We start from the raw sequence: 22,375 nt of genomic DNA, 5'->3' as shown, positions 1-22,375 counted from the left end.
TTTCACATGAACGCGCTCGTAGCTGTTAACCAGAGTTACTGAGCTGGTTGGTAACAGCTTCATAGTTCTGGTTCTGGTTCTTCATAGTTCTGGTTCTGGACGGACGATGTGAGGCTCAGTGAAGCCAGATAAGCAGAAAACTGCATAGAAACAATAATCTGATCAATTAACAGACGTGATGATAAAACAGCTGCATGAGAGATATTTATTAAATAATAATAATAATATTTATTCCTTCATGTTCATGTTAGAAAATAACTGAACTTTTCTTCATTATTGATCAAACTGTCGTCTGAAGACTGAACATCTGATCACATTTTCTGTTCAAACTTCACTTTACATCAATCCTCAGTTTAAAGATGAATAATAAAATAATATTAATCAATAACTGTCACTGCTTCATTTTCAGCTTTTTATTTCAAAATTGCAAAAACATTTTATTTAATAAACTTTGTGGTGAAACTCAGAAGTTTAAACTTGAAACAAACAAACATGATTTTTATTAAAACTGTAAACTTCCAAATAAGGTCGGCAGCGTGGCCGGTTTGGGGTGGGGCTTGTAGCCGATTCGCTCGTTGATAAGCTCCGCCCTCGATGCCGCTGTAGAGGAAGAGGCTGAGGCTGAGGCTCCGCCCCCGATGATGTCCACACTGATGACAGAAGCCCCGCCCACTCCGCCTCCTGACTCCGCCTCCTCTCGCTGACGCTTCCTGGCCTAAAAAAAGATAAAAGCCCTCAGAGGGTGATGACATCACACCATGATGTCATGATGACATCACACCATGATGTCACAGCGAGTTTGGATCCACACATGAAACACTGAGCGAATCTTATCAATAGTATTGGTCCTTATCAACAGTATTGGTCCTTATCAATAGTATTGGTTCTTATCAACAGTATTGGTTCTTATCAATAGTATTGGTTCTTATCAACAGTATTGGTTCTTATCAATAGTATTGGTTCTTATCAACAGTATTGGTCCTTATCAATAGTATTGGTTCTTATCAATAGTATTGGTTCTTATCAACAGTATTGGTCCTTATCAATAGTATTGGTCCTTATCAATAGTATCGGTTCTTATCAACAGTATTGGTCCTTATCAACAGTATTGGTTCTTATCAACAGTATTGGTCCTTATCAACAGTATTGGTCCTTATCAATAGTATTGGTTCTTATCAACAGTATTGGTTCTTATCAACAGTATTGGTTCTTATCAACAGTATTGGTTCTTATCAATAGTATTGGTCCTTAGCAATTATTATCATCTCAGTAAAAGTGACAAAATATCTACTGAAGATTTTTATGGCTGCAAATTAAAAAACAACAAACTGAATGGAAACGACCTTTGACCTTTGACCTCAACAGGAATATTTGCTGTAATCAGAGTTTTAACTTGAACTGTTTGTTTATTAAACAGTTTTAATCATCAATAACAGTCACGTGTCACAAACATCTAAACACCTGAAGAAGAAGAAGAAGAAGAAGAAGCTCTTCTTCACAGGTCCCCCCCCCCCCCCCCCCCGTTTGTCATGAAGCCTCTGAGACAATAAAGTTTACAGAATTGAATCGAACCTCGAGCTCCTTCTTGACGCTCTCGAACTCTTCGGTATCATCGATCTTCAGCTCCAGACGCGTCGGCTTCCTCCTCAACATCTTCTTTTTCTTCTTCTGTGGTTTTATTTCAGTCGGGAAACCTGGGACACAAAGTGATCGGTAATTAATGACTGTGTTTAATTGATTCGCAGGGAGAGAATCAATAATCTGATGTCGATCACGTTTTCTTTATGAAGGAGGCTGAAAGCTGCTGCAACATGTAAACATCATGTTGTTGTTTGTTGTTGTGTTTCTGCTCCTCACAAAGAGGCGGGAAATCACATCTGTTAATGTTCCTCTAAAATGAAACGAACTGTTAACTACAGATCAAATCTGCTGATCAGAGATCGAACTGTTTGATCAGAAACATCATGAACTGAACACTAAGCTGCATCGCTGTCATGTTAACACGACACATCAGCTGATCTACAGTCAGTTTGTTTTTACCACCGAAGAAGAACTAACCCGTCATTATTAATGTGGCTCTCTGACGTCATAAGTATTAAATCAATAATCAATACCTGTATGTGTGCGTCAGGTAACAGAAGATAACTGACCGTGGTGATAATCTCTCGCCGGAAGAACAACCTTTGACCCGGAAGCTGCTGCGTATTTACATCCGGAACAGAGCGTTGCTGCGCATGTGCAGATGGTGCAGACGGACGCAGCAGCTTCGTGCCTCCGCGCGGTGAGTTTCATTCAATTAAATGACTTTAATTAGTAAAACTTTCACAAACATTCAAAACTCAGAGCAGCTAATAAACCTGCAGAGCACGTGCTCACCTGCGTGTGACGTGTGTGTGTGACGTGGTGCGCGTGCTAATGCTAACATTAGCTTCTTTACGTAGCGACTGTGAAGAATCTGAATCAGAATCAGCAGCTGGAGGGTAAACGAGGGCTAATCGATTATGCTAAAAATCATAATCATTATTATTTTGGTCAATAATGAGATCAGGATTATTTATCATCAAGTTTGGAAACATTAATTTATCAAACTTTTTTAAAATAAACTTGACTTTTAACTGGATTTCCTTGAACTTTACATGTATTTGATTTATTTATGATTTCTAGTGTTTGTTGTGTGATTACAGGCTCGTTTACATTTCACTTGGTTGAATCTGCAGGTTCTTGGTTTCACTGTTTCATCTCATATGAAGAACTTCATTCATGGTTCTGATGACGTCACTCGTTATTAACGACCCGCCTCTTTCACATGAACGAGCTCGTTATTAACGACCCGCCTCTTTCACATGAACGAGCTCGTTATTAACGACCCGCCTCTTTCACATGAACGAGCTCGTTATTAACGACCCGCCTTTTTCACATGAACGCGCTCGTTATTAACGACCCGCCTTTTTCACATGACGTTGCTCGTTATTAACGACCCGCCTCTTTCACATGAACGAGCTCGTTATTAACGACCCGCCTCTTTCACATGAACGCACTCGTTATTAACGACCCGCCTCTTTCACATGAACGCGCTCGTTATTAACGACCCGCCTCTTTCACATGAACGCGCTCGTTATTAACGACCCGCCTCTTTCACATGAACGCGCTCGTTATTAACGACCCGCCTCTTTCACATGAACGCGCTCGTAGCTGTTAACCAGAGTTACTGAGCTGGTTGGTAACAGCTTCATAGTTCTGGTTCTGGTTCTTCATAGTTCTGGTTCTGGACGGACAATGTGAGGCTCAGTGAAGCCAGATAAGCAGAAGATCCTGGATATGTTGAACCTGCTTCATGGTTCAGACCTCTGGTCTTTATTGGTCTTTATTGGTCTTTATTGGAAGCAGGTTTATATTAGAGAGAGACTTTATTTCTAATCACTCTGTTTGATAAGTGTATTGGCTCATATTTTAGTACGAAGCCTTCTTGTTCTCTGACCTGCTTCCGTTTTTGTTACTGGTTAATCAGTAGTTACAGTAAACCTCAGGATCAATTCTGATAGTGAAATAAGTAATTTACCCCCCCCCCAGCAGTAAACCAGCAGAGAGCTGCAGATCAGCTCATGGATCATGTTCTCAGGATGACGACATGTTGAGCTGGTCTCACCCGGCCAACACATCCCAGCAGGTTTACAGACTGGAGTTACTGGGATTTACTGGCCACATGTTACTTTCTCACCTGAGGCCTGTTTCAGAAAACGGGTTTAGTGAGTTTGTTCACCCTGAGATGAGAGAAACACAACACAGCAAACACATTATTACTGATCAGACTGTGAGCTACAGTCACGTCTGTGTCTTTCATCTATTTATGTTTTAAATCTTTAACTATATTTTCACCTTCAGTCGCTGCTTCCTGTGTTTCGTCCGTCAGATTAAAACTGAACAAATATATTTAAAATGCAGCTGCAGCCTGATACACAGTCAGATTCCACTTTATCATCATGAAGCAAATGTTAGTCTGATAAATGATCAATTAAAGGACGACGCTGAATAAAACTTTATTGTGTTAACTTATTGACACTTTTCCCGTTTATCTTTAATAATAAATGTGCATCCATATCTCTACATCCACTGGATTCAAATGGAGGCTCTGTCTTTTATTTACCTGTTGCCATGGTGACTCGTTCTATCGATTGATGGCTTTTTTTATTCATCACACACGAGCTTAACTCAGACTGAACATAATCAGAGTTGATTGAACTGATTGATCAGCTGTTTTGAAACTGGCCCCAGAAAACACATTAAAACACAATAAAGTGACGTATTAACAGTCGTACAGCGACGTTACAGCAGCTTTCAGCCCTCATGTTGCTGCCGGCGTCTCGGGCAGCGCTGCTTCTTCTTCTCATGTTGGACTGACGGCAGACGGGACGCGTCACTGACTCACTGTCACCTCTGGAGGCAGAAAGAGGAGTCAGGAGACGGGATGGAGTTAATTTACAACATGTAAACATAACGTCTGATCAGCTGATATTATAACGTTCAGTCACATGTTCACTGATGATTGTTTCAACATATTTCTCTCTAATATTTAATATTTTAGTACAAAATATAAGTTTATTTCAAACGTCATGTTGGGCTGCTTCAATATTTACTATATTATTATTATTATTATTATTATTATTATTATTATTTTATTTTCATTTTATCTGAAAGTTCATTTTATTTTATTTTTATTGATTATCTTTGTGTATTTATGTAATGCATTTTTGTATATATATATATATATATATATATATATATATATATATATATATATATATATATATAAATAAACCTCTTAAACTTAAAAACATAATTATCTTATTATAATAACTTATTTATTTTCTACACTCAGTTATTCTTTCTTAAACTTTTAGTTTTTAAAATCTTTTTTAAAATTAAGGAACATTTATTTTGTATTTTTTTTATTTTTATGATTTTAAAAACATCACAAATGTTTGAGTGTTAATGATGTTTCCACAGCCGCAGTAGAAGAAGAGACGACCTGCAACAGAAACAGGTAAAGAAGAAGAAGACAGCAGCAGCCGCAGTAGAAGAAGAAGAAGACAGCAGCAGCCGCAGTAGAAGAAGAAGAAGACAGCAGCAGCCGCAGTAGAAGAAGAAGGTAACAGCAGCAGCCGCAGTAGAAGAAGAAGGTAACAGCAGCAGCCGCAGTAGAAGAAGAAGAAGACAGCAGCAGCCGCAGTAGAAGAAGAAGAAGAAGACGACAGCAGCAGCCGCAGTAGAAGAAGAAGAAGACAGCAGCAGCCGCAGTAGAAGAAGAAGGTAACAGCAGCAGCCGCAGTAGAAGAAGAAGAAGACAGCAGCAGCCGCAGTAGAAGAAGAAGAAGACAGCAGCAGCCGCAGTAGAAGAAGAAGACAGCAGCAGCCGCAGTAGAAGAAGAAGGTAACAGCAGCAGCCGCAGTAGAAGAAGAAGGTAACAGCAGCAGCCGCAGTAGAAGAAGAAGAAGACAGCAGCAGCCGCAGTAGAAGAAGAAGGTAACCTGCGGCAGCATGTCGGACGAGGAAGATGCCGCTCCGGCGGCAAAGACTCGTCGTGTTTTCTACGGCAGCCTGGAGGAGAAGGAGCGCGAGCGTCTGAGTGCTGCAACCACGAGCGGCGGCCCAACTGGAAGTGATGCGGTGAAGGCGGGGATCGAGGCGGGAAACATCAACATTTCGTCAGGTGGGTCGCGTGTTCTAATTTGCATGTTTATATGAACACGTGTAATGTGCTGATTGGACTGCGTGTCCCATGATGCCGTGCAGGAGAGACTCTGGAGATGGAGGAGCGCGTCAGCGAGCGTCAGCAGGAAGCACTCGCTGAGTTCGAGCGGCGGCGGCGAGCTCGACAGATCACCGTCTCCACTGACGATGCCGAGGTGAAAGCCGGCCTCCGAGCGCTCGGAGAGCCAATCACATTGTTCGGAGAGGGGCCAGCTGACCGCCGAGAGAGGTGGGTAAAAAATGTATTTAAATCTTTATTTAAACAGAAAAACAATCGCTGACAGTAATTTAACCTCAATAAACAGAGATTAAAGCGGGGGGGGGGGGGGGGGGCTGCATCCAATCAGATGTTGTTCTTCACCGACTGTCACACTCACGAGCCAATGGGATCGCTGGATCACAGACCAGCGTTGAATACGTAAACACAGCGTCGCTCAACTTTAGCTCATAGTTCTGATTAAACATCAGAACAGAAAGATTCGTTTTGTTGAAAACAAGTAAATGATAAATAAAGGTTAGCGACCCGCTAAGCTAACGTTAGCCTCACACACATTATTACACGTTTCATTGTGTCCTGTATATAAACCCACTGTTTATATACATCTATATTTATCTCATCACTCTTCACTTCTTTACACTATTTGTATCCTGTTTACTGTTTACAGTCTTTGTGTATATTTGTGAACATTGTTGTGTTGTTGCACTCAGAGCTTCTAAACCAGACTCACATTGCTTGTGTGTGTAAACAAACTTGGCCTAACCCTAAACCCCCTAACCCTAAATCCTCTAACCCTAAACCCCCTAACCCTAAACCCCCCTAACCCTAAATCCTCTAACCCTAAACCCCCTAACCCTAAACCCCCTAACCCTAAACCCTCTAACCCTAAACCCCCTAACCCTAACCCTCTAACCCTAAACTCCCTAAACCCTAAACCCCCTAACCCTAAACCCTCTAACCCTAAACCCCCTAACCCTAACCCTCTAACCCTAAACTCCCTAAACCCTAAACCCCCTAACCCTAAACCCCCTAACCCTAAACCCCCTAACCCTAACCCTCTAACCCTAAACTCCCTAAACCCTAAACCCCCTAACCCTAAACCCTCTAACCCTAAACCCCCTAACCCTAACCCTCTAACCCTAAACTCCCTAAACCCTAAACCCCCTAACCCTAAACCCTCTAACCCTAAACCCCCTAACCCTAAACCCCCTAACCCTAAACCCTAAACCCCCTAACCCTAAACCCTCTAACCCTAAACTCCCTAAACCCTAAACCCCCTAACCCTAACCCTCTAACCCTAAACTCCCTAAACCCTAAACCCCCTAACCCTAAACCCTCTAACCCTAAACCCCCTAACCCTAACCCTCTAATCCTAAACTCCCTAAACCCTAAACCCCCTAACCCTAAACCCTCTAACCCTAAACCCCCTAACCCTAAACCCTCTAACCCTAAACCCTAAACCCTCTAACCCTAAACCCTCTAACCCTAAACCCCCTAACCCTAAACCCTCTAACCCTAAACCCTAAATCCACTAACCCTAAACCCCTTAACCCTAAACCCCTTAACCCTAAACTCCCTAAACTCTAAACCCTAAACCCCCTAACCCTAACCCTAAACCCCCTAACCCTAACCCTAAACCCCCTAACCGTAAACCCCTAACCCTAAACCCTTAACCCTAAACCCACAACTCTAAACCCCCTAACCGTAAACCCCCTAACCGTAAACCCCTAACCCTAAACCCTTAACCCTAAACCCACAACTCTAAACCCCCTAACCGTAAACCCCCTAACCCTAAACACCCTAATCCTAAACCCAGAACCCTGAACCCCCTAACCCTAAACACCCTAACCCTAAACACCCTAATCCTAAACCCAGAACCCGAAACCCCCTAACCCTAAACTTGCAACCCTAAACTTCTAACTCAAAAGCCCTAACTCTAATCCTCCTGCAGAGCTGAGAGGACAAACTGCTGCACCAGCTGACTGACAGAAACTCACTGAACATAAAATTTGCATGTCGGCTTAACAGGATGAAATCAACAGTGTTTGTTTGTATTGACTCATTGATACAGTTAATAATATAAGAAGCTGCTCAGATTCACTAAAAACAGAAAGTTTTAACTACTAGAGACGATGTCTGGAAGACGTTTCCACAAGGGATGCGACTGATAGCTGAAGGATAATTAGAGTTGCTGTTAGTGTAGAGTTGCTGTTAGTGTAGAGTTGCTGTTACTGTAGAGTTGCTGTTAGTGTAGAGTTACTGTTAGTGTAGAGTTATTGCTAGTGTAGAGTTGCTGTTACTGTAGAGTTATTGCTAGTGTAGAGTTGCTGTTACTGTAGAGTTGCTGTTAGTGTAGAGTTGCTGTTAGTGTAGAGTTGCTGTTAGTGTAGAGTTACTGTTACTGTAGAGTTGCTGTTAGTGTAGAGTTATTGCTAGTGTAGAGTTATTGCTAGTGTAGAGTTATTGCTAGTGTAGAGTTGCTGTTACTGTAGAGTTATTGCTAGTGTAGAGTTGCTGTTACTGTAGAGTTGCTGTTACTGTAGAGTTGCTGTTAATGTAGAGTTGCTGTTAGTGTAGAGTTGCTGTTACTGTAGAGTTGCTGTTAGTGTAGAGTTACTGTTACTGTAGAGTTGCTGTTAGTGTAGAGTTATTGCTAGTGTAGAGTTATTGCTAGTGTAGAGTTATTGCTAGTGTAGAGTTGCTGTTAGTGTAGAGTTGCTCTTAGTGTAGAGTTGCTGTTACTGTAGAGTTATTGCTAGTGTAGAGTTGCTGTTACTGTAGAGTTATTGCTAGTGTAGAGTTGCTGTTACTGTAGAGTTGCTGTTAGTGTAGAGTTGCTGTTAGTGTAGAGTTGCTGTTAGTGTAGAGTTACTGTTACTGTAGAGTTGCTGTTAGTGTAGAGTTATTGCTAGTGTAGAGTTATTGCTAGTGTAGAGTTATTGCTAGTGTAGAGTTGCTGTTAGTGTAGAGTTGCTCTTAGTGTAGAGTTGCTGTTACTGTAGAGTTATTGCTAGTGTAGAGTTGCTGTTACTGTAGAGTTGCTGTTACTGTAGAGTTGCTGTTAATGTAGAGTTGCTGTTAGTGTAGAGTTGCTGTTACTGTAGAGTTGCTGTTAATGTAGAGTTGCTGTTAGTGTAGAGTTGCTCTTAGTGTAGAGTTGCTGTTACTGTAGAGTTATTGCTAGTGTAGAGTTGCTGTTAGTGTAGAGTTGCTGTTAGTGTAGAGTTGCTGTTAGTGTAGAGTTACTGTTACTGTAGAGTTGCTGTTAGTGTAGAGTTATTGCTAGTGTAGAGTTATTGCTAGTGTAGAGTTATTGCTAGTGTAGAGTTGCTGTTAGTGTAGAGTTGCTCTTAGTGTAGAGTTGCTGTTACTGTAGAGTTATTGCTAGTGTAGAGTTGCTGTTACTGTAGAGTTATTGCTAGTGTAGAGTTGCTGTTAGTGTAGAGTTGCTGTTAGTGTAGAGTTGCTGTTAGTGTAGAGTTGCTGTTAGTGTAGAGTTACTGTTACTGTAGAGTTGCTGTTAGTGTAGAGTTATTGCTAGTGTAGAGTTATTGCTAGTGTAGAGTTATTGCTAGTGTAGAGTTGCTGTTAGTGTAGAGTTGCTCTTAGTGTAGAGTTGCTGTTACTGTAGAGTTATTGCTAGTGTAGAGTTGCTGTTACTGTAGAGTTGCTGTTACTGTAGAGTTGCTGTTAATGTAGAGTTGCTGTTAGTGTAGAGTTGCTGTTACTGTAGAGTTGCTGTTAATGTAGAGTTGCTGTTAGTGTAGAGTTGCTCTTAGTGTAGAGTTGCTGTTACTGTAGAGTTATTGCTAGTGTAGAGTTGCTGTTAGTGTAGAGTTGCTGTTAGTGTAGAGTTGCTGTTAGTGTAGAGTTACTGTTACTGTAGAGTTGCTGTTAGTGTAGAGTTATTGCTAGTGTAGAGTTATTGCTAGTGTAGAGTTATTGCTAGTGTAGAGTTGCTGTTACTGTAGAGTTGCTGTTACTGTAGAGTTATTGCTAGTGTAGAGTTGCTGTTAGTGTAGAGTTGCTGTTACTGTAGAGTTGCTGTTACTGTAGAGTTGCTGTTAATGGTAACCCTATAACCCCTGTAACTGTAACCTATTGCTGGAGACTGTAGGAACCACCAGTAACCTGCATACTGGGAGCGCAGTGTTCTAGTGGGATAACAGGGTACTATGACCATTAACCCTTGGAATTAGGTGGTCTGACTGCTCTGAGCATAAGTGATCAATAAGTGAACAATAAGTGCACATTTTCATTAGATGACCAGCTCAGACTGTGGAGCTATAGAGATATTAATTATTGTAGAATAATCAATGAAGAATGCAGAGCTTGGTACTGGGGCCCCATGGTGTGGAGCTTGGTACTGGGGCCCCATGGTGAGGAGCTTGGTACTAGGGCCCCATGTTGAGGAGCTTGGTACTGGGGGCCCCATGGTGAGGAGCTTGGTACTGGGGGCCCCATGGTGTGGAGCTTGGTACTAGGGCCCCATGGTGTGGAGCTTGGTACTAGGGCCCCATGGTGTGGAGCTTGGTACTGGGGGCCCCATGTTGAGGAGCTTGGTACTGGGGGCCACATGGTGTGGAGCTTGGTACTGGGGGCCCATAGTGAGGAGCTTTTTACTGGGGGCCCCATGTTGAGGAGCTTGGTACTGGGGGCCCCATGGTGTGGAGCTTGGTACTGGGGGCCCATAGTGAGGAGCTTGGTACTGGGGGCCCCATGTTGAGGAGCTTGGTACTGGGGGGCCCATGGTGAGGAGCTTGGTACTGGGGGGCCCATGTTGAGGAGCTTGGTACTGGGGGGCCCATGGTGAGGAGCTTGGTACTGGGGGCCACATGGTGTGGAGCTTGGTACTGGGGGCCCATAGTGAGGAGCTTGGTACTGGGGGGCCCATGGTGAGGAGCTTGGTACTGGGGGGCCCCTCCTGAAGCCTCAATGAAACAGAATGTTTATTCTTGGTGTTTCAGACTGCGCAGCGTTCTGTCTGTAGTCGGTCCAGATGCTCTGAAGAAGTCCAGGAAAGAAGAAGAGAAAGCCAAGAGATCCCAGGAGGAGGTGAACACACATATATATGCACACACACACACACACACACACACACATATATATATACACACACACAGAAGGAACAAAATACTGAATTGATCAAATATAAAATTAAATTGAGCTAAAAATGTAACAACTAAATTCTGAAGCTTGAAAGCTCCAGAAAAAATCCAGTAAGTGGACGTTGAGTTTGGGCTTTTTGTGGCGTTTTCAACATTGAGCAGGAAGTGTGACTAACAGAGTTACACATGTACCGTATTTTTTCTAATAGTGGCCGGTATTCAATTAAAAGTCAGGTCTCCAATAATGGCCGGGGGTCGACACAAACAAATAAAGGCCCCAGATACAGGCCGGGGAGGGAAAAACCAGGATGGATTGAGGCCGTATTCAGACCAAATCAGGTATTGCTGCGCACAGCTGCAGGGTTGTACGGTAGTGTTCGGGGGTGTGGGTGTGTTTATTTAAGCTCTAGAAAGTAACTGCTGTGAAACAATTTGATATTTTTTTTATTGATCTGATTCATTGCTTTCTTACCAGCTCCAGCTCTTCATTCACTCTCTAGCCCCCTCTCTGACCACAAAGCCTAACTTTACTTTTAACACTATCAAATGAAAAGAAATGTCCACCCCGCTCCTCTTGGTGCCTGTTATAATATGACTGTGGTTTGAAGTAATGTACAAGTGCCACAAGATGGCGGTAGCTATAATTGAAGTACCATATAGGACCTGTGTAAGTGTCAGTGACTAGATTTTCCATAACACCAATGCCACAATACTATAGAGAGCGAACATGGCACCAACCAGACGGAAGTTTGACATCAAATTCAAAGAGAAAGTTTTGCAATTTGTGGAGGAAAATTAAGGAGCGAAAGCTGCAAGACATTTTGACACTGACCCAAAAAGTATCACATTCTGGAAAAATCAGAAGCGTGAGCTGCTGTTAGCTGACAAGAGGAGAGCACGGCTAGCTGGAGGTGGGAGGAAGAAAGTTAGCTTGGAGCTGGAGAGACAGCTGATTGATATTTGATATTTGACTGTGCTGTTAACTGGCTATTAATGTTTATATCCAGCGTAACGTTACCTCAGATTTGTTTAGGTTTTAACTGACACTGGCCATATTTCCCCTCCAGTACTTGACCGGTCATACTTCACACAAGTCATATTGAAATGTGTGTGCAATGTTTCATAATAAAAGTTGGGAAATTAAGGATTTTAATTTTATTAATAGCATAATGCAGTAACAAACATTTAACAGAGCAAATGGAAGCAGATCAGAAAACAGGGAGGCTTTGTACTAAAATGTGAGCAAATATACTTATCAAACTGAGCGAATTAGGAATAAAGGCCTCTCTCTAATATAAGCCTGCTTCCAATAAAGGCCTCCCTCTAATATAAGCCTGCTTCCAATAAAGGCCTCCCTCTAATATAAGCCTGCTTCCAATAAAGGCCTCTCTCTAATATAAGCCTGCTTCCAATAAAGGCCTGGGACCCTCTGCAGTTGAAGTAAATAAAGGCCCCGGCAATAATTAGAGAAAATGCAATATGTAACATATGTGTTATACAGTCTTCATCTGTCAGGGTTACTGTATGAAGATCTTGTCACTGATAGTTAAACATGTTTCTGACCAATCACAGTGTCAGCAGACGTGGTACCATGAAGGCTCCGCCTCCCTGAAAGACGCTCGGCTCTGGTTGGCCAAATACTCTCTGCCCCGGTGAGTCAGTCACAAACTGACCAATCATTCAGCAGAAGACAGTACCATATAAACACAGGCCACACTGTGTCTGAATGTGGTGTTAATAAAGTTTTTGAATAAGAGACAGACTGTGTCTGAAATCACTTCCTGTTTACTATATAGTGCACTACATTCATCTCCACCATTTATTTAAGTGTCTGGAAATATATCCACTATATAGTGACCTCAAAAATTACACAATGGAACAAAGTAGTGTCCATGACATGCTACTTTCTGCTAACAATCCCACAATGCAATGCTCCACATTTTAAAGATGTGAAAACTACCGTCATGTGACTCTACAGCTGATGGTGACGACACAAAATAACAACGATGAGTTAATATTTTTCTGTTCACTTCTGAGTAAAGTATTAAATGTCTGTTTATACGAGGAGCAGTGAACGAGTGAATAAGGGAGTGATTTCAGACTCAGCACGTTTCCTACATAGCGCCATATTTACCCGCCGCCATTTTATTATTCTGAGGGTGTAAATGTGTCCATACTGTCTCCCACAATGCATTGCTCCATGTTTATACATGTGAAAATTAATGAGTGTCATAGGGATGAGCAAAAGAGTGTGTGAACGAGTGAAGGATAGTGTGAACGAGTGATGGATAGTGTGAACGAGTGAAGGAGATTGTGAACGAGATTGTGAACGAGTGAAGGAGTGAAGGAGATTGTGAACAAATGATGGATAGTGTGAAGGAGTGGGTGAACGAGTGATGGATTGTGAACAAATGATGGATAGTGTGAACGAGTGAAGAAGTGTGTGAATGAGTGAAGGAGATTGTGAACGAGTGAAGGATAGTGTGAAGGAGTGGGTGAACGAGTGAAGGAGATTGTGAACAAGTGAGGGAGGAGGTGAACGAGTGAAGGAGAGTGTGAACGAGTGAAGGAGAGTGTGAACGAGTGAAGGAGATTGTGAACGAGTGAAGGAGTGGGTGAACGAGTGAAGGATTGTGAACGAGTGAAGGATTGTGAACGAGTGAAGGATTGTGAACGAGTGAAGGATTGTGAACGAGTGAAGGAGATTGTGAACGAGTGATGGAGGAGGTGAACGAGTGAAGGATTGTGAACGAGTGAAGGAGTGGGTGAACGAGTGAAGGATTGTGAACGAGTGAAGGATTGTGAACGAGTGAAGGATTGTGAACGAGTGAAGGAGATTGTGAACGAGTGAAGGATAGTGTGAAGGAGTGGGTGAACGAGTGAAGGAGATTGTGAACAAGTGAGGGAGGAGGTGAACGAGTGAAGGAGAGTGTGAACGAGTGAAGGAGAGTGTGAACGAGTGAAGGAGATTGTGAACGAGTGATGGAGGAGGTGAACGAGTGAAGGATTGTGAACGAGTGAAGGAGTGGGTGAACGAGTGAAGGATTGTGAACGAGTGAAGGATTGTGAACGAGTGAAGGAGTGGGTGAACGAGTGAAGGAGGAGGTGAACGAGTGAAGGATTGTGAACGAGTGAAGGAGGAGGTGAACGAGTGATGGATTGTGAACGAGTGATGGAGGAGGTGAACGAGTGAAGGAGTGGGTGAACGAGTGATGGAGGAGGTGAAGGAGTGAAGGATGGTGAACGAGTGATGGATTGTGAACGAGTGATGGAGGAGGTGAACGAGTGAAGGAGATTGTGAACGAGTGAAGGAGATTGTGAACGAGTGAAGGAGTGGGTGAACGAGTGAAGGAGTGGGTGAACGAGTGAAGGATTGTGAACGAGTGAAGGATTGTGAACGAGTGAGGGAGGGGGTGACTCAGACGTAGCCAGAGAGATTGTAACATTGTAACAAAGTGAAATGAAATGTGATTGGCTGTGACTCCACAACTCCTGTGATTGGTCCATCAGGGCAATGAGGCGTCTGGAGGCTGCACGCGCTCAGAAGGATGTTACCGAGGCAACCAGGACGATCCGGCAACAGGAGCTGCACAAGAGCCTGAGAGTGAGGAGACGAGTTATTATTGAACACATGAAGAATATTATTTATTCTTTTATTATTAACAAACTTTTCTCCTCCTCCTCTTCCTCCCTCTCCTTCTTTTTCCTTTCTTCCTTCTTGTTCTTCTCTCTTCTTCAGAATCTGAACAACTTCTGCAGTCAGATTGGTGATGATCGACCAATCAGCTTCTGCCACTTCAGCCCCAACTCCAAAATGCTAGCCACCGCCTCCTGGTAACAAGCCCCACCCCCTTTAGCATCACCATTAGCACATAGGGAGTTAGCATAACTATCTTGTCAGCTAGCATTGTAACACATATTAGCATTAGCAGGCACAGGAATGCTTGGATTACTGTTAGCATTTAGCATGTTGAAATACACATGTTGCTGGTATGCTGAAGCTAATGCTGACATGCTAACATGCTAATCCCCCAGGAGCGGTCTTTGTAAGCTGTGGTCCGTCCCCGACTGCAACCTGATTCGCACACTGAGAGGTGGGCGGAGCTTCAGATGTTAATCACTAAATAAATGTTTTCATTCTTTTATCAGGAAAATATTTGTTTTGATATGTATCGTTTATATATATATATATATATATATATATATATAAATACATACACGCACATACACAGGTGTTTACTGTCTAAATAATACTATATTTACTACGTATATTATTACTATTATGTGTTCTAATGTTGGTACCTCGAATTATTAACATGTAGGTTTTATATTTTAGACATTCTTACGTGCAGATTTTTTACTTTAATCTCCTGTAGCAACAAATTTAATCACATTTCTTTCTTTAAGTTTTCTATGTCTGGACCATTTTTGTTTTTTACAGAAAAAGTTTATATTCATTTATTTCTCCTAAACGAGTGTTTTTTGTAGTATTAATCAAACATAACATATGACGTATTTAAAATAAGGGTCAGTGGATCAAAGACGTCAATAAAACAGAAAATATATTTTATTAAACGACCTACAGGATTCTCATTTCATGTGAAAAGTAACTCTGACTCCGCCCCCTCTCCGTCCCTCCTCTCTGATTGGCTGAAGGACACAACACCAACGTGGGCGCAGTCGTCTTCCGTCCGCAGGCCGGAGTCTCTCTCGACCAATCAGATGTCAACTTGGCCTCGTGTGCTGCAGACGGATCAGTGAAGCTGTGGAACCTGGACAGGTAGGAGGGAAGGAGACGGAGGGAGGGAGGAGGGAAGGAGACGGAGGGAGGGAGGAGGGAAGGAGACGGAGGGAGGAGGGAAGGAGACGGAGGGAGGGAGGAGGCGAGGAGACGGAGGGAGGGAGGAGGGAAGGAGACGGAGGGAGGGAGGAGGCGAGGAGACGGAGGGAGGGAGGAGGGAAGGAGACGGAGGGAGGGAGGAAGGAGACGGAGGGAGGGAGGGAGGAGGGATGGAGACATTGTCCATTCACTCTGTCTGTCTCTGTGGTTGCCGTAGCGATGAGCCAGTGGCGGACATCGAGGGTCACAGTGAGCGAGTGTCTCGAGTGTCGTGGCATCCGTCAGGAAGATTCCTGGGAACGACCTGGTAACAACACACACACGTCTGTTTGTTTGTTTACAGTTATGATAACTCATGGCGTCTGTTTGTTTACAGTTATGATAACTCATGGTGTCTGTTTGTTTGTTTACAGTTATGATAACTCATGGCGTCTGTTTGTTTGTTTACAGTTATGATAACTCATGGCGTCTGTTTGTTTGTTTACAGTTATGATAACTCATGGCGTCTGTTTGTTTACAGTTATGATAACTCATGGCGTCTGTTTGTTTGTTTACAGTTATGATAACTCATGGCGTCTGTTTGTTTACAGTTATGATAACTCATGGCGTCTGTTTGTTTACAGTTATGATAACTCGTGGCGTCTGTTTGTTTACAGTTATGATAACTCATGGCGTCTGTTTGTTTACAGTTATGATAACTCACACACATCTGTTTGTTTGTTTACAGTTATGATAACTCACACACATCTGTTTGTTTGTTTACAGTTATGATAACTCATGGCGTCTGTTTGTTTACAGTTATGATAACTCACACACATCTGTTTGTTTGTTTACAGTTATGATAACTCACACACATCTGTTTGTTTGTTTACAGTTATGATAACTCATGGTGTCTGTTTGTTTGTTTACAGTTATGATAACTCATGGTGTCTGTTTGTTTACAGTTATGATAACTCACACACATCTGTTTGTTTGTTTACAGTTATGATAACTCATGGCGTCTGTTTGTTTACAGTTATGATAACTCATGGCGTCTGTTTGTTTGTTTACAGTTATGATAACTCATGGCGTCTGTTTGTTTGTTTACAGTTATGATAACTCGTGGCGTCTGTGGGATCTGGAGGTTCAGGAGGAAATCCTCCATCAGGAAGGTCACAGTAAAGGAGTCCACGACCTGCACTTCCATCCTGACGGCTCACTGGCTGCTACCGGGTAACAAGTACACGCTGTACTGCATAACGTAGCGGGTAACTAGTACACGCTGTACTGCATAACGTAGCGGGTAACAAGTACACGCTGTACTGCATAACGTACCGGGTAACAAATACACGCTGTACTGCATAACGTACCGGGTAACAAATACACGCTGTACTGCATAACGTAGCGGGTAACAAATACACGCTGTACTGCATAACGTAGCGGGTAACAAGTACACGCTGTACTGCATAACGTACCGGGTAACAAATACACGCTGTACTGCATAACGTAGCGGGTAACTAGTACACGCTGTACTGCATAACGTAGCGGGTAACAAATACACGCTGTACTGCATAACGTAGCGGGTAACAAGTACACGCTGTACTGCATAACGTAGCGGGTAACAAGTACACGCTGTACTGCATAACGTAGCGGGTAACAAGTACACGCTGTACTGCATAACGTAGCGGGTAACAAATACACGCTGTACTGCATAACGTAGCGGGTAACAAATACACGCTGTACTGCATAACGTAGCGGGTAACAAATACACGCTGTACTGCATAACGTAGCGGGTAACAAATACACGCTGTACTGCATAACGTAGCGGGTAACAAGTACACGCTGTACTGCATAACGTAGCGGGTAACAAGTACACGCTGTACTGCATAACGTAGCGGGTAACAAATACACGCTGTACTGCATAACGTAGCGGGTAACAAGTACACGCTGTACTGCATAACGTAGCGGGTAACAAATACACGCTGTACTGCATAACGTAGCGGGTAACAAATACACGCTGTACTGCATAACGTAGCGGGTAACAAGTACACGCTGTACTGCATAACGTAGCGGGTAACAAGTACACGCTGTACTGCATAACGTAGCGGGTAACAAATACACGCTGTACTGCATAACGTAGCGGGTAACAAATACACGCTGTACTGCATAACGTAGCGGGTAACAAATACACGCTGTACTGCATAACGTAGCGGGTAACAAATACACGCTGTACTGCATAACGTACCGGGTAACAAATACACGCTGTACTGCACAACGTAGCGGGTAACAAATACACGCTGTACTGCACAACGTAGCGGGTAACAAATACACGCTGTACTGCATAACGTAGCGGGTAACAAATACACGCTGTACTGCACAACGTAGCGGGTAACAAATACACGCTGTACTGCATAACGTAGCGGGTAACAAATACACGCTGTACTGCATAACGTAGCGGGTAACAAGTACACGCTGTACTGCATAACGTAGCGGGTAACAAGTACACGCTGTACTGCATAACGTAGCGGGTAACAAATACACGCTGTACTGCATAACGTACCGGGTAACAAATACACGCTGTACTGCATAACGTAGCGGGTAACAAGTACACGCTGTACTGCATAACGTAGCGGGTAACAAATACACGCTGTACTGCACAACGTAGCGGGTAACAAATACACGCTGTACTGCATAACGTAGCGGGTAACAAGTACACGCTGTACTGCATAACGTAGCGGGTAACAAATACACGCTGTACTGCATAACGTAGCGGGTAACAAGTACACGCTGTACTGCATAACGTAGCGGGTAACAAGTACACGCTGTACTGCATAACGTACCGGGTAACAAGTACACGCTGTACTGCATAACGTAGCGGGTAACAAGTACACGCTGTACTGCATAACGTAGCGGGTAACAAGTACACGCTGTACTGCATAACGTAGCGGGTAACAAGTACACGCTGTACTGCATAACGTAGCGGGTAACAAATACACGCTGTATTGCATAACGTAGCGGGTAACAAATACACGCTGTACTGCATAACGTAGCGGGTAACAAATACACGCTGTACTGCATAACGTAGCGGGTAACAAATACACGCTGTACTGCATAACGTAGCGGGTAACAAATACACGCTGTACTGCATAACGTAGCGGGTAACAAGTACACGCTGTACTGCATAACGTAGCGGGTAACAAGTACACGCTGTACTGCATAACGTAGCGGGTAACAAATACACGCTGTACTGCATAACGTACCGGGTAACAAATACACGCTGTACTGCATAACGTACCGGGTAACAAATACACGCTGTACTGCATAACGTAGCGGGTAACAAATACACGCTGTACTGCATAACGTAGCGGGTAACAAGTACACGCTGTACTGCATAACGTAGCGGGTAACAAATACACGCTGTACTGCATAACGTAGCGGGTAACAAATACACGCTGTACTGCATAACGTAGCGGGTAACAAATACACGCTGTACTGCATAACGTAGCGGGTAACAAGTACACGCTGTACTGCATAACGTAGCGGGTAACAAATACACGCTGTACTGCATAACGTACCGGGTAACAAGTACACGCTGTACTGCATAACGTACCGGGTAACAAGTACACGCTGTACTGCATAACGTACCGGGTAACAAGTACACGCTGTACTGCATAACGTACCGGGTAACAAATACACGCTGTACTGCATAACGTAGCGGGTAACAAATACACGCTGTACTGCATAACGTACCGGGTAACAAATACACGCTGTACTGCATAACGTAGCGGGTAACAAATACACGCTGTACTGCATAACGTAGCGGGTAACAAATACACGCTGTACTGCATAACGTAGCGGGTAACAAGTACACGCTGTACTGCATAACGTAGCGGGTAACAAATACACGCTGTACTGCATAACGTAGCGGGTAACAAATACACGCTGTACTGCATAACGTACCGGGTAACAAATACACGCTGTACTGCATAACGTAGCGGGTAACAAGTACACGCTGTACTGCATAACGTAGCGGGTAACAAATACACGCTGTACTGCATAACGTAGCGGGTAACAAATACACGCTGTACTGCATAACGTAGCGGGTAACAAATACACGCTGTACTGCATAACGTAGCGGGTAACAAATACACGCTGTACTGCATAACGTAGCGGGTAACAAGTACACGCTGTACTGCATAACGTAGCGGGTAACAAATACACGCTGTACTGCATAACGTAGCGGGTAACAAGTACACGCTGTACTGCATAACGTAGCGGGTAACAAGTACACGCTGTACTGCATGTACGGCATTTTAATTGTTTATGATCTAATTTTATTCCATTTTAATCAAACTAATTAACTTATTGATCCTCTCTCTCTGGCCCCTCCCTCTGGCTGTGGACCAATCATCTGACTGTCTCCCTGTGTGGCCCCGCCCCTGGGTTTCGTCCAATCAGAGGGCTGGATGCTTTTGGGCGGGTGTGGGACCTTCGAACGGGACGCTGTGTCGTTTTCCTGGAAGGACATCTGAAGGAGATCTACAGCCTGCACTTCTCCCCCAACGGGTCAGCCAATCACAGGAGAGCACAGGGAACACACAGCCAATCACAGGAGAACACAGGGAACACACAGCCAATCACAGGAGAACACAGGGAACACAGCCAATCACAGGAGAACACAGGGAACACAGCCAATCACAGGAGAGCACAGGGAACACACAGCCAATCACAGGAGAGCACATGGAACACACAGCCAATCACAGGAGAGCACAGGGAACACAGCCAATCACAGGAGAACACAGGGAACACAGCCAATCACAGGAGAACACAGGGAACACAGCCAATCACAGGAGAGCACAGGGAACACACAGCTAATCACAGAAGAGCACAGGGAACACACAGCCAATCACAGGAGAACACAGGGAACACAGCCAATCACAGGAGAACACAGGGAACACACAGCCAATCACAGGAGAGCATAGGGAACACACAGCCAATCACAGGAGAACACAGGGAACACAGCCAATCACAGGAGAACACAGGGAACACAGCCAATCACAGGAGAACACAGGGAACACACAGCCAATCACAGCAGAGAGAACACTCATATCTCACATGGTTGTGTTTTGTTCTCAGGTATCACCTGGCAACAGGAAGTGGTGATAACACCTGTAAGGTCTGGGAGCTGAGGAACAGGAAGTGTCTGTACACAGTCCCCGCCCACCAGAACCTGCTGTCAGCTGTCCGATTCCAACGTAAAACTTTATTGAAACTCATTAACTCAACATAAAACTGTTTAAACTTTATTTAAACTGTGAACAGGTTCCAGTCTGTGACGGAGGCTTCGCTCCTCTGTTGTTATTTATCTGATTTCCTTTGATTTGTCTGTTAATTCATTTATTTCTGTGCAAGTTGTTTTAATGTTATGTAAGATTCATGCAGGTGTCTGAGGTTAGTAACAGGCTGAACTGTGATCATATTCTAATTAAATTAACTCGTTATGTAACGTAATCTACAGGTTGTGACACGGCGAGCAGGCGGCCACATGTGATTACAGTCCAGCTGTTTTATCACAGCACAGATTGTTTCATTCATAATTATTATTTATTATTTTCTGATGATCAAGTTTGTTGTTAAAAGTTTGTGATAGTCATGAAATGTGTTTGTTGCTTTATAGCTGAGTTAGTTTCCAGCCTGCAGAGTTAATAATCAGAGGAGGTTTCATGTGAATACGTGATGTCACCGTAACGTTATTAAACTTGACGATCATCGTAAAGCAGAATACAGATTTGGTTCATATTTATTGATCCTAAACTCAGTAAAGTTTCACTTTATTTGCATTTTAATTTGACTGTAAAGTGTCAAAAATCATCTTTAGATACAAATAATCGACTGAACACGTCCGTCAGTTTTCTCTGACGTGTTTGTTCATCAGACGATGTCGACATGTTGGTTTTACTTCTTCATGCAGCTCAGGTTTCAGTTATTATGACGTAATGACGCTTCCTTCTTTGTGTCTCTGACATCACTTCCTGTTTGTGCGTGCAGCCACGGACGGTCACTTCCTGCTGACCGGAGCGTATGACAACACGGCGAAGGTTTGGAGTCACCCGGGCTGGACGCCGCTCAAGACGCTCGCCGGACACGAGGGAAAGGTACGTGTGCTGTGATTGGTCCGTTCAAACGTTGCTGCTGATTGGTGGAAACATCGCAGGTTCACGAACGTCACAACTGTTGTTATTTTCAGGTGATGGGCGTCGACGTGTCACCTGACGGCAAACTGATCGCCACCTGCTCCTACGACCGAACCTTCAAACTCTGGCTGTCTGAGTGATGTCACCAGTGATGTCACCAATGATGTCACCAGAGCAAATTTTCTCAGTTTTCTGAAAAAGAAATAAATTGAAATATTGTTTTTTGTATTTTAATAAAATAAAGTTGAGATGTTGGAATTGTGTTTATTTTATATATTTATATTACATCATGTGACACATTTTATATATTTATATTACATCATGTGACACATTTTATATATTTATATTACATCATGTGACACTTTGGGCTTTTAAACGTTATTTGATCAGTTATGGATTTTTTTTAAGGGTTGTTTAGAGACTTTCTCTCATTAACGACTGTTTCCTGTTTAATAGTGTTTCTCACCTTTAATGGTGAAACCTCAGCAGACCTGAGAGTCAATAAAA

The 22,375-nt window shown here is 43.3% G+C and overlaps 2 protein-coding genes across 3 annotated transcripts; one reads left to right on the top strand and one right to left on the bottom strand.

Annotated features, from left to right (window-relative positions):
• Positions 1–398: 398 nt before the first annotated feature.
• cdc26 (cell division cycle 26 homolog) lies at positions 399–1,688 on the bottom strand. Its single transcript, XM_067573752.1, has 2 exons — positions 1,573–1,688; positions 399–715 (listed from the first exon to the last, which is right to left on the bottom strand). The coding sequence occupies exons 1-2, from the start codon at positions 1,651–1,653 to the stop codon at positions 503–505; spliced, it is 294 nt and encodes a 97-aa protein (XP_067429853.1). The 5' UTR covers positions 1,654–1,688; the 3' UTR covers positions 399–502.
• On the top strand, positions 1,612–22,126 carry prpf4 (pre-mRNA splicing tri-snRNP complex factor PRPF4). 2 transcript variants are annotated; one of them, XM_067573750.1, is made up of 15 exons: positions 1,612–1,713; positions 5,005–5,708; positions 5,792–5,978; positions 10,715–10,802; positions 12,428–12,507; positions 14,366–14,459; positions 14,595–14,689; positions 14,891–14,949; positions 15,512–15,635; positions 15,913–16,002; positions 16,785–16,907; positions 20,133–20,240; positions 20,811–20,929; positions 21,723–21,829; positions 21,922–22,126. In XM_067573750.1, exons 2-15 carry the CDS (start codon positions 5,537–5,539, stop codon positions 22,006–22,008), a joined length of 1,533 nt encoding a protein of 510 aa, XP_067429851.1. In that variant the 5' UTR covers positions 1,612–1,713; positions 5,005–5,536; the 3' UTR covers positions 22,009–22,126. The 2 variants fall into 2 exon arrangements, with proteins under 2 accessions (XP_067429851.1, XP_067429850.1); XM_067573749.1 differs by lacking the exon at positions 1,612–1,713 and adding an exon at positions 2,178–2,281.
• Positions 22,127–22,375: the final 249 nt, after the last annotated feature.

This window comes from Thunnus thynnus, chromosome 19, assembly GCF_963924715.1.
Source record: "Thunnus thynnus chromosome 19, fThuThy2.1, whole genome shotgun sequence".
In the NCBI taxonomy this organism is placed as follows: Eukaryota; Metazoa; Chordata; class Actinopteri; order Scombriformes; family Scombridae; genus Thunnus; species Thunnus thynnus.
Note: the sequence above shows the minus strand (reverse complement) of the source record. Positions and strands in the feature narration are given on the sequence as shown.

Coding starts and splice junctions, on each gene's coding strand:
- cdc26 (XM_067573752.1), bottom strand. CDS start 1,653: ATGTTGAGGAGGAAGCCGACGCGTCTGGAGCTGAAGATCGATGATACC. Junction 716..1,572: donor GCGTCAAGAAGGAGCTCGAG/GTTCGATTCAAT, acceptor ATCTTTTTTTAG/GCCAGGAAGCGTCAGCGAGA.
- prpf4 (XM_067573750.1), top strand. CDS start 5,537: ATGTCGGACGAGGAAGATGCCGCTCCGGCGGCAAAGACTCGTCGTGTT. Junction 5,709..5,791: donor AAACATCAACATTTCGTCAG/GTGGGTCGCGTG, acceptor GATGCCGTGCAG/GAGAGACTCTGGAGATGGAG. Junction 20,241..20,810: donor CTGCACTTCTCCCCCAACGG/GTCAGCCAATCA, acceptor TTTTGTTCTCAG/GTATCACCTGGCAACAGGAA.